Source organism: Gavialis gangeticus, unplaced genomic scaffold (assembly GCF_001723915.1).
Source record: "Gavialis gangeticus isolate Ggan-Ray unplaced genomic scaffold, GavGan_comp1, whole genome shotgun sequence".
NCBI lineage: Eukaryota > Metazoa > Chordata > Crocodylia > Gavialidae > Gavialis > Gavialis gangeticus.
The window spans coordinates 63,080,875-63,092,809 of NW_017729034.1; the positions used below are offsets into that span (position 1 = coordinate 63,080,875).

Below are 11,935 nucleotides of genomic sequence, written 5' to 3' on the forward strand. Positions count from 1 at the left end.
ATACATTCTTTAATCCCTCCCCTCCTCCCTCCCCTGGACCTTAGCGATTTTCTTATCCTACCCAAGCCTCTAAATTTTGCAGCTGATATTTGATAAGATACTCTAAGAATCCAGCCAGTGCAGTAGCTTTATTTTTCAACAAAACTATTATACACATTTGAGTTAAAATCACAGGAAAAACAGCAAAGAGCTGTACCCACATTTGGTGTCTGCTTCAATTATAGTCTAAAGTTCTCTATCCCTTGTCAACCCCTAGAGGAAGGGCAATAATACTTATTTTCTCAAATACTAACAGCTAAAATATTTAATTTGGTGTTCAAGGGGGAAAAAAAGGCCACATTCTACAATGCAATTTATAAACATTTACCAGTAATTTATTACCTATTAGGATGACAAAAACTACCATATTCAATATAGCTTACAGAGGAGCATAAGTGCTCTGTTTTACTGGAGATATGGGAAATGCAAGTGTCTCTAAATGGTTCATGCATGTATTCAAAATGCTGTACAAGCATGTGTTCCCACAAGTTCTTGCAAAAGCATATGCAGCTTCTCTTTTTTCACATATTTTAAACACCCCCTTTTATTGATAGAAGTCTAGGCACAGGCTCTCCCACACTTTAAAACCATCTCTGATAGGGTGTGTATGATGCTACAAGATCTTTGCTACTTTGTGTCTGTGGCACATAGATTTCAGGATGGTCTGAGCAGGTAGAGTCTCCTTTCTCTGCTCAGCTGCTACATGGCAACCCACTGTTGTGGTTCAGTGGGAGAATCCTTGTCTGCCACATGGGAGACCTGGGTTTAATTCCTGGACACATATATAACTACAGCCATTGAGGCACTGAACATCTGGACTTGATCTGGCCTTTGGATCCTCCGTAGCCTAAAGAAGGGGGATAAAAGGCCTGTGCAGCCTCCACTTCTCCATACTCCTGCTCAGGTCTATGCGTTGAAGGTCCTGGTGACTTCTCATGCATACACCATAATCCAGGAGAATCAAGTTGTCTACAATATGGCACAAGGTCATGGGAGTTAACTCCATGACTAATTCAGCTGTTTTATGCTGGCTATTTTCAGGTGCACATGAATAAAAAGGCACACTTACCCTCCTCTCTTCTTAAATGATCACTATACAAGCATAACCTTCCAACACTGCTCCATGCCTGCTGGCTTAGTGCATAAAGGTCTATGGCAGACTCAGCTCATAGTAACAAATCTATATGCTTAACCAATGGTGGTGCTGTAGGATATTACTAGTTTTGAAATGGCAATTAAACAGCTCACCAGAAATAAAATTACAAATCTTTAAGAAAAAGCAATCAAGTAATCTTTATCCATTTACACATTTCTTTTCCAATGAGCCAGTGTTCATAACATTAAAAAGTGCACATTTTGAAGGCTTGTTTCAATATTACAAATGTCTCTGACCTATATATTTTAGCAGCGCCATGCATGACAGTATATTTAAGGAACTCAATATTTCCATTACTGACCCTGTTTTTCAAGAGTTTATAATGAAAGTACAAAAACTAGCTCTTGGCTAAAACTTAGTGTGCATTGTGTCTTAGGCATACTACTTTTTTGAATATTTGGATTTAAACCTGTTCAGACAGGTTAGCGATTTCAGACTTTGTGGCGCTCATTTTCAAAACCATATGAATTTTAAACAATGAAAGTGAATCAACAAATGAAGAGCCCTCAATAACATGAGCGCCACAAACCATTAACCAGGTCCTCTTGGTGTTAACAATCTATGGATCATTAAGTGAATCACGCATTTATTGCGATTTTAACAACTGTTAACATTAATGAAGATCATCACACAGAACAGTACTTTAGAGTAACCTGAATGGTCTAAGAAACATACTAGAACAAGAAAGTTCAGAGTTAGAAATAAATATTACAGCCAAGCTTTCTAAAGCACCTAGTGAGCATAGGCACTCAATTTTGGGGGCTTTAAGTGAAGACACCTTAAAACAGCCTGTTTTCCAGAAAATTCAGATATTAGTTTAGCTCCCCAAACCTAGCCACTTTTTAAAAAGTCCTAACCACTGTTTTTATAAAAGTAGGGCTGGAGTAACCAGGAATTACAGCAAATTTACCAGATGTTGTATCACTCAGACTGGGTTCTTTACTACAATAAAGTCAACAGGAGCAAGCTGAAGGGCTATCTCTGAATTTTCTTGCTTTGGTTAGCTAAAAAAGTTAGCCTGTTATCATAACAGCATTAAGTTCATCAGAAAAAACACACATTTCTGTGTAAAAGTTCTGCAAGCTTTTTTGATTTCATCTGTTATGCTCTTATATAGACCAGCATTTTGGTATATCCATCGCCAGCAATGGACATCCTGTTGGGAAAATCCAACTCCAGGTGTGAAAAAGTTATAGCTGAACCAAATGATGAACAAAAGTTCCAATATTCGACTCCAACTGGAATGAACAATTTCATTCAATTCTTGTTATGAATTTTTAAGAGCTCTCTACACCTGCAGTCTTTTTGAAACACAAGGCACATATAAGGGAGTGGACATTTCAGCAAGGAGTGATTGTCTGAAAATAACTCCACAAGAATCCTCAATCCAGCACACAAGTATTTCTGCTGTCCCATTATGCCACGTCCTCCAGATAATCTGCACCATCACTTAACTGAGAAATAGTAAGATCCTGTGTTGCATCGTCAAGCTAGAAGAGAAAATAAGTACAGAATAAATTTAGAAATCTGACTAAAACATATATGAAGTTATGCAGTCCTACAAAAAGGATGCTTTTTAGGTTAAGGGCCAAGGGGTCAAGTTCCTTGAAATGTAAAGCCTTCCATCCCCAATGAAGTTAAATAAGATGCATTTCTGGGATTCAGTTCATAATGACAATGCTTTTACTTTATCAACTAAAACAGTAATCAGGCCAGGAAAAGAAAAAAGCAGTTTAAATAGAATAAATTCCAACAAATAAATTTTAACAGTTTTAAAAAATTCACAAAGATATAATTTTGGAGAGCAATCTGTTGTTTGCATGCAGACTGCAATTTTATAAACATAGTAATTCTGCTTGCAATAGCAGCTCTTTGACTAGATATTGAAATTTACAAAAGAATCGCCCCAGAAGACCCTATAGTTTCCTAATTTATAAAGGGCAAAAGAAATTAAAGGTATGGAAATATGACAGCCAGCATCTTTCCCCTGTCCCTTCCTTCAGTTATTCAACTCAATTGGGGACAGTAAAAGAACACTTGCACAGGCAAAGACAATAATTCATAATTCAACTTCTCAAATGTCAAACTTAAACCCTTTTACATGCCTACGAACTAGATCATGGCTGTTTAACTGGCAGCTGTCAGGCCATATGCAGCCTGAAGGATGAAACTGTGGCCCCCAGGCTCCTGGTCCAGGCACCAATCACCCCGCTGCTCAAGTCTCTGGGCTCCCCAGCTCTCCTTCAACTTCTGCTACCTGTCTCTGCCCCTGGGGACATGATGGGGCAGCCTGGCCAGTGAGGCTGAGGGGTCCCATGGCTGGAGGCTAGGAGAAAGCCAGTGTGCTGGAGCACCAGGGATGGAGGGAAGGAGTGCAAAAGAGTAGTTCTTTGGTCCCAAGCCACTCAGAATCCGGATAGCCTTGAATGACACAGTAGATCAAGGTGCCTAATGATTAGATCATATGGTTAATTTTATCCAACCTTATATTAAAGATAATGGTCGCAAGTGACAGTTTAATGGCAAAACTATAACCGCTTGTGCCAAAAGAATCTCTAGCAGTATGATATGACTACAAAAAGACAAATCTATTCAACACAAGATTAAAAGCATGACCACACAAATAAAGCCTTACTTTATCACTGGCATTGAGGTCTTCCATCTCCACAGAAATTTCTTCTATATCTTCTCCAATACTGACATCACTTTTCTCTGAGCGGTGACTGATACTAACAAAGAAAAAATGTATTAGGTAGATAGAACTGGACTTTTTTCTGATGTGCAATAATTTCCTCTACTCACATGACTTTAAAAGAAAGACTGTTTGGATTTAAAATCACTCAACACTGAATTTTAAAAAGAAAAATAAGTTATAGAATTTATTTTTAAAACTGAATTAAGCTGTAGGAATACTGATTTAGATTCTAGTACTGCCTATGGCTTTATGCTGTGGGATCAGGGCACTGAATATTATTGTTGAATTCCTTACCACTTTAGAAAAAATGCTAATTATTATGTTAAAAAAGAAGTTATAACACTGTATTGCTCACAAAAGGGCATTTTCTCTTAAAATCTTAAAGCTTATCTGTATCCTATAGATAGTAACGTATGAAGTGCTCATGTTCATCCCAAGTTTTCTAACTTTTTAAATAAAGTTGAAAGAAGTTCAAAGACATACAAAAGAAGGTAGCATTATCAAACTGAGATATTATTGAACTATTTCTGTTCTAACAAAAAACTGTGTAATTGTGCATCTTTACAATGTATTAAATATTAAGCTAGAACCATCCAAGTATTTTTCCTCTTACCTGTTGAAATCATCAGCATAATCATCTTCATCTCCAGCTCCTAAATAATAAAAAAGTATTTTACTGATGCAAACAGATTCTCTCTGCAAGAAATGCAAAGTTCCAGTTACATTTCTGCATCAAAATACAGGGTTTACTAATAAGTGAGAACTAGCAATAAATATAGATCTTATCAACATTGTGGGGCAAAAAATCAAGTTCACATAAGAATTAGCTAACCTCAATCTCTTTTCTGAATCTAAACATCAACATCAGTGTTTCTCAAACCACTGTCCATGAACTGCACTGACACCCACGCTTTTCAATTAAAAGTTTGATGAGAAGGGTACACGGTGATCTGCAAGAAATGTTGATGGTTACAAGTGCTCTATAGTCCAAAAAGTCTGGAAATCACTGCCTTACATCAAGGCCAACCTTTCGGGATGTTGGATACTGAGCTGAAAGGCAAAAGTCAAACAATTTATAGTTCTCTTTGGGCACATCTACAAGATGTTTACTGTGCAGCTAATTAGTCAACTGTGCAGTAAACATCTCAGCTTCTACACATGCATCCCTATTAGGCCGAAGTAAATTAATTTACCCTTGCAGCAGGATAGTAGTAAATACAAGTACTATCCTGCTGCAAAGTAAAAAAGTTCTGCAGCAGTGCACATGTAAACACTGATCCAGCTGACTGGGACATGAGGATGCTTCAGTGTGGGGGCTGCCCGCAGGCTAGCCTCATGGTGAAGCACCCCTGTGCCCCAGCCAGTCCCTCTGTGGCATGTTGAGCCAAGAGGAGCAGCCTCAGGCTGGGAGGCTGACCTTTAGGGCCCCCTGCCAGCCACACCTGCTCTGACATGGCTTTATGTGCTGTGCATGAATAAGTTATGGAGCTTATTGCTCTGCAGTTAATTGCTCCCAGGCACATGTTCAAATGGTGCGCCCAGGAGCAATAAACTGCAGTGCAATAAGCTCTGCAGTTTATTCATGCACAGTAATAGCATGTGTAGATGCATCCTTTGGCTGTAAATTTGTTGTCAATGAAATTAGGACTTCATCCCATTAAAAATGTCAAAGGCACAAGTGCAATTATGATCCTAATTCCCACTGCAACCCACTAAAAATTAATATACCTAATTAATATTTATATTTTGAAACTTTCTCCCCTATATCCTTTTAAAATGATGGTTTCAAATTAACATCCATTTTAGAACACAATTCTGAACTATGAGAACAGTAGTTTAATATGTGGATTTGTCACAGAGTAGGGAACAATGACAACCAGCCACTGTTATGGTATAATGCACACAACTGAGGAATTAAATACTGTACCTGAAATAACTCTAATAGCAAAAGGGAACAATATTTCACAGCAGCTCTATGCAGATTGACTGCTTTACAGGACAAATTAGTTGCTCTTACTTCAGGCTCCCCCTGGTGGTTCTAGTCAGCAGCATCATTGTACCAGACTAAGATATAAAGTTATTACCAAAATCAAAAATATCAAATGGCCTGTTTCTGTTTTATATGGCGTAAAGACATCCTAACAGCATACTGAAATTATGTGCACTGTATAACAGACCACACAGTACTGTCGTAACTTAAGGAAGAGTCCCAGTGACTGATAATGGAAGACTAAAGGTTTTGACTGGTTATCACTGTTTCAGGGTCTCAGAATTTGTCTCAGGAGCTGAGCTAGAACTTGCAACTAGGACATTCAAGTTTTCTTGCTCCAACTATTACTTACCTAATTCAAGCGATCCAAGTTTTGCATTGACCAACTGCAGATCTTTCAAAACAGAGTTTCTAGTCGAGTCTGTAAAAAAAAATATCTGAATTATAAATTGAACATGTGATTCTTTGGTATTGAGCCTCTACTTAAACATACCCAATCACCAGCTAAAAGTAGTACCATTTTTCCATATATGCAATAACCCAACCGTGCAAACACTTAGATATGGTAAATAACTTTTATATGTGGACAGTCCAGTTTAGGGCAGCAAGACTGGTTATTTATTTTCACATTGCAGTACTCAGTCAGTCTCCTTTGATCCACCAAGATAATACCCCCAAATATATTTATTTTTGCATTGTCTGTGAAAAAATATGAAAAATATTAAGTCTTATTTTCAATTAAAATGACTGGTGAAGCTTTATGAAGTTGTTTTGTACATAAATCACAGAACATAGCTAAAATAGGTACTTTGATTTAAAAACAAAACAACACAAAAAACCTCCCTAACAAATCCCGATTGGTATAGGTTGACAGCTAAAAATCCAGGCAAGAGGCCCTTCCTACATCATACTGCCTGAAAGAGTATGGGATGATGCAATGAAAAAAAAACACATTGTAACATACATTACAGCCACAAGGAGGCAGAGTACTAGCTTATTATTCACCCTTATACCTACATTTCTTTTATTAAAACTGAAAAGTTCTCTCTACTTCACTTGAGATGGAAAAGGATTTAAATATCCCCACTTACTGTCATGTTCCTTTAGTGAAGGCGCTCCAGCTAGGGAGCTTAATCCACTTTTCAGAGGTGGTACATCAGAAAAAGATGCTATGTTTCGTCCTTGTTTGTTGGGCTCATTTTTCCTAAAGAGGGAAATAATTAAAACTATACACGTGACTTTCTTCTACTGTCCCTTAAATATGCAAACAACTAGAAAGAAATACTGTCTTCAGCAAAACACAGGCAGGGACTATTTATTCTACAATCTAAAAAAAAAAAAAAGGTGAAATATTTCTACTGGGTGATTGCTGAGGCAAGTACTGAGCAAGAGATTCACTTCTCACCTATGCAAAGACTGCTGCCTGGCTTTTGTCACAGACAGATCTCCTGCATCATCTTCAGTGTCACTATTGTTATCAGGGGGCCTTTTGTTACCCCCACAAATAAAATGGAGCAGAAAGGGGAGGGGAGGAAAAAAGCAAGCATAAATAAAAACATCAACCCATTCCTGCTTTATAACCAAGATGAGATTTGCTTAGCAAAATTTGTATCTCTATGAAATCATGCCCCTGACATTAAAGCAAAATGAATTTATTTCATAACATTAAAATCACTTTATGTGAATTTCACATGCAGGTACAGAAATACTAAATACTAAGCTAACACTTTAATTATGAATATAACATTATGAAAAGTGCAATAAAGTTAAAATTAATCTTCAACATTCCCCAAGGTGTATTCATTTCCAAGCTGTACCTTATATATGGTACCTATTGCTCATCCAACAGGATGATTATGGACAGAATTTTATTTTGCACTTAGTCTTCCAACATATTTAAAGCCTAAGTATGGTGGGCAGGGAGAGCAGGGGGAAAACAAGAATGATGCTGGAGGGCAACAACAGACAGAGTAACGAGGGGAGCAACCAGGCAGAAGCCTGGGGGGTGCAACTTAACTTCTTCCAAGCCATAGGGCAGCCCATGGGACACCAGCTGGAGAGTCCTATATTCATAGATGCCAGGGTCGGAAGGGACCTCAACAGATCACCGAGTCCAACCCCCTGCCTAGGCAATTAAGAGTGCCGGGGTCAGATGACCCCAGCCAGATGCCTATCCAGCCTGCTCTTAAAGACCCCCAAGGTAAGGGAGAGCACCACGTCCCTTAGAAGCCCATTCCAAATTTTGGCCACCCTTACTGTGAAGAAGTTTTTCCTCAGATCCAGCCTAAATCTGCTCTCTGTCAGTTTGTGACCATTGTTCCTCGCCACCCCAAGAGGTGCCTCGGTGAACACAGCATCTCCGATCCCTTGCTGCATCCCCCTAATGAACTTGTAGGTGGCCACAAGATCACCTCCCAGGCTACTCTTGCAGAGGCTGAAAAGGTCCAGGTCCCCCAGTCACTCTCCACAGGGCCCATCCTGTGGACCCCTGAACATACGAGTGGCTCTGCTCTGGACCCTCCTGAGTCTATCAACATCCTTCCTGAAGTACGGTGCCCAAAACTGAATACAGCACTCCAACTGTGGTCCAACCAATGCTGCATAGAGGGGAAGCATCACCTCCCTGAATCCACTTGTCATGCATCTGCTGATGCAGGACAAAATGCGGTTAGCTTTGCTGATGATTTCGTCACACTAACAACTCACGTTCATCCTGGAGTCCACCATGACTCAGATCCCATTCCGCTGCTGTGCTGCTGAGAGGGTCACTTCCCAGCCAGTAGGTGTGCTAGATATTTTTGTGCCCTAGGTGCAGCACTCTGCACCTATCCTTGTTGTACTACATCCTATTGTGTACCACCCACTTTTCTAACCCGTCCAGCTCTGCCTGCAATCGTCCCCTACCCTCCAGAGTGTACACTCCACCCCACAATTTAGTATCGTCCGCAAACCTAGACAGAGTACACCTCACACCCACATCCCAATCACTGATGAAGACACTGAAAGTACAGGTCCAAGGACTGAACCCCATGGGACCCCATTACCCACATCCCTCCAGGTCGATACCGACCCACCTACTAAACTGCAGATACACCTACACCATAACATTCCTTTTTAAAGGAACGGCCTTGAAAATAATTTCTTTATAGCCTTATTAATTAATAAATGCATTGGCAAAATACTAAAGTTTAGACAAACAAAAAACGCCTTACTTGCTACGAAGGCTGCTAATTATAGAAGTCATATTCTAAAATAATAAAGGGCTTAGTCTGTCCGTCTAACATTTTTGGTCAACTGCGCACGTGCTGCCAAAGGGGCGAGCGGCAAATCGGCTTTGCAGGCCTGGGTGGGGAGGTGGCCAGGGGGCAAAGGCAGAAGCACACACACCCACCCAACAGATGGCAGGGAGGGGGAAGCTCTGGGGACAGAGGGGAGGCAGGGGGCCAGAGGGAAGCCTGGCTCCTCAAGGGAGGAGGTGGAGGTGGGCAGTGGCTGGAGGAGGCAGCAGTGGCAGTGCAGGGAGTGTTTACACGGCCAGCCCTGAAGGATGAGAGGGTGGCAGGGGGCAGCAGGGATTGGTCATGTAAATGCTCCTTTGTTATTTTAAATCCATCATTCATGATGGGCAATTGGCTAGTATTAAAGATAAGAGTCTAAGAAGGTATGTGGAATAGATAAGGAAGTGAACTGAAATAAAGATATGTAGTTTAGAAAACCCAGTTCACCTGATAGATTAAGATTTATTCTGTATTAGGCAATTCCTACTTTTGCTGCTTAAAGATTATTTTCTTGGATGCTCGTATTTTTATTTTATCATTATTATTTTAATAAGTGGTAGTGACATAAATCTATCTTGATGCCATTTCAGAGATGCAATGTTTGATTCAATCTATTGTCTTTGAAGCATTTCCAGGTAGGAAATTAAAAAGTATTATTATTCAGGGATAAGTTCAACTTAAGCTGCTTTTGAATAGCTTATTACATTTTGCCTGCTTGTGTAATCCTGGAGGAGAAATGTTGTTTCTAAAACTTCATTAATAAAACAGATGGAAAAACCTAATACCAATACAGAATCATAGAAAATTAGTGTTTGGAAGGGACCTCAGGAGGTCACCTAGTTCAACCCTCTGCTCAGAGCAGAAACATCCCCGACTAAATCATCCTAGTCAAAGCTTTATTTAGCTGTGTCTTAAAATCCTCCAAGGATAGAGATTTCACCGCCTCTCTGGGTAGCCTGTTCCAGTGTTTTACTACCCTCCTTGTGAGAAAATTCTTCCTAATATCTAACCTAAACTCCCCTTGCGGCAACTTGAGACCATTGTTTCTTGTTCTGTCATCTGCCACCACTGAAAACAGTCTAGCTCCGTCCTCTTTCAAACCCCCCTTCAGGTAGTTGAAGGCTGCTATTAAACCCTTCTCAGTCTCCTCTTATCTAGACTAAGCAAGCCCAATTTCCTCAGTCTTTCCTCCCAAGTCATGTCCCCCCTCCCCCTCCCCCTCACCATTTTTGTTGCCCTCTGCTGGACTCTCTCCAATTTGTCCACAGCCCAAAAGGGGCCCAAAACTGGACACTGTACTCCAGATGTAGCCTTGCCAGTGCTGAAAAGCAGGGAATAATCACTTCCCTTGACCTACTGGCAACACACCTACCAATGCAGCCCAGTATGCTGTTAGCCTTCTGGGCAACAAGAGCACACTGCTAGCTCATATTCAACTTATTGTCCACTGTAACCTTCAGGTCCTTTTCTGCAGAGCTGCTGCCCGGCCAGTCAGCCCCCCAGCCTGTACATGGGACTGTTCTGTCCTAAGTGCAGGACTCTGCACTTGTCCTTGTTGAACCTCATGGGATTCCTTTTGGCCTAATCCTCCAATTTGTCTAGGTCACTCTGAATCCTACCCTCCAGTGTATCTACTACTCCCCCCAACTTGGTGTCATCTGCAAACTTGCTGAGGGTGCACTATCTTCCAGGTCATTGATGAAGACTGGCAGGGTTGGTAAAGGAAAGGAGAGAAAGACACCGCTCGCACCCCAGCCCGAATCATTTGAGCACCCGGGACTTACCCAGGCACTCAAACCAGCGCAAAGTTGGAAGAGTTGGGATGAGTACCTCACCTAGACCTGGCTGAACCAGGAAGCTTCACAGGGAGCGAGACTGATGCTGGAAATCTATGCTGACATAAGTAAGTGTCCAGAGAGTGGGCGGGACCAGAACCTCGCATGGGCTCCACGGCCAAGCCAGGAAATAGCTGATCAAGACTTGGTCATTTCCCCCACAGGGAGCACAAGCCTCAGCTGTGCAGCTGCGACTGCACCAGCAGTGGGATAGCCCACAAAGCCCCAGGAATTTGGGTTCAGCAGTGAACAGACATCAGAGCAAGCCAAGCACGAGATGGGTGAGGAGCAGCTGAGCTGCTCAACTTTCATTGTTCTTCCAAGCAGGGATCCCAGTTTTCTATTTCCCAGCACACATTTTCAGGGCACAGGGGGGACCCATGCCCCCCAGACTTGTGCACGGGGCAGAGACAAGGCAGGTGCACACTGAGGGCTCGTGCTCCCCTCCCTGGTGCCCTTCCCCAGGGCCTCTGCAGCACAGCGTGTGCAGCCTGGTGCAGCAGGGCAGAGTGAGGCTGCTTGCCTCTGTGAGCTCCACGCTGCCCTGGCGACACTTCACCTGCATGGGCAGCGGCAGCGTGGGGTTGTGCCCTTCATTGCTGCATGCCCCTGCAGCACGCCCCCACCCTGTCTCTGCCCTGCGCACAGATCTGGGGGGGGGGGGCGCACAGGTCCCCCCCCACCTGCCAGGAGTGCGTGCTGCAACCAGGAGCCAGCCCTACCCCCTCCCAGAGCAGGAAGGCAGCAGGGGAGAAGCCAGCTCCATGCTCCTTCTCTTGCAGCAGCCACTGCCTTCTGTTGGAGACAGGAGGCTGAGGACCTGGGCACCTGGCCCTGTAGCCCTGGCAGATGGGGGCCTCTCTGGCAGGGCTGTGGTTGGGGAATGAGGAGCACCAGTAAGGGGGGACTTTAATTTTAAATCACAGATTTGGGGGGGGGGGG

The 11,935-nt window shown here is 42.2% G+C and overlaps 1 protein-coding gene across 4 annotated transcripts in view; it reads right to left on the reverse strand.

The window, feature by feature from the left end:
• Window positions 1-349: 349 nt before the first annotated feature.
• Window positions 350-11,935, reverse strand: part of FGFR1OP (FGFR1 oncogene partner) — a 56,523-nt gene continuing 44,937 nt past the window's right edge. For 2 of the 4 annotated variants that reach the window (XM_019527310.1, XM_019527311.1), the window contains 6 exons: window positions 7,286-7,366; window positions 6,972-7,084; window positions 6,233-6,301; window positions 4,504-4,543; window positions 3,831-3,924; window positions 350-2,685 (listed from right to left, as the gene is read on the reverse strand). In XM_019527310.1, the coding sequence (XP_019382855.1) occupies window positions 2,611-2,685; window positions 3,831-3,924; window positions 4,504-4,543; window positions 6,233-6,301; window positions 6,972-7,084; window positions 7,286-7,366 (472 nt within the window). In that variant the 3' untranslated portion in view covers window positions 350-2,610. The remainder of the gene's footprint in view (window positions 2,686-3,830; window positions 3,925-4,503; window positions 4,544-6,232; window positions 6,302-6,971; window positions 7,085-7,285; window positions 7,367-11,935) is intronic. The other 2 variants (XM_019527312.1, XM_019527313.1) reach the window with 1 other exon arrangement.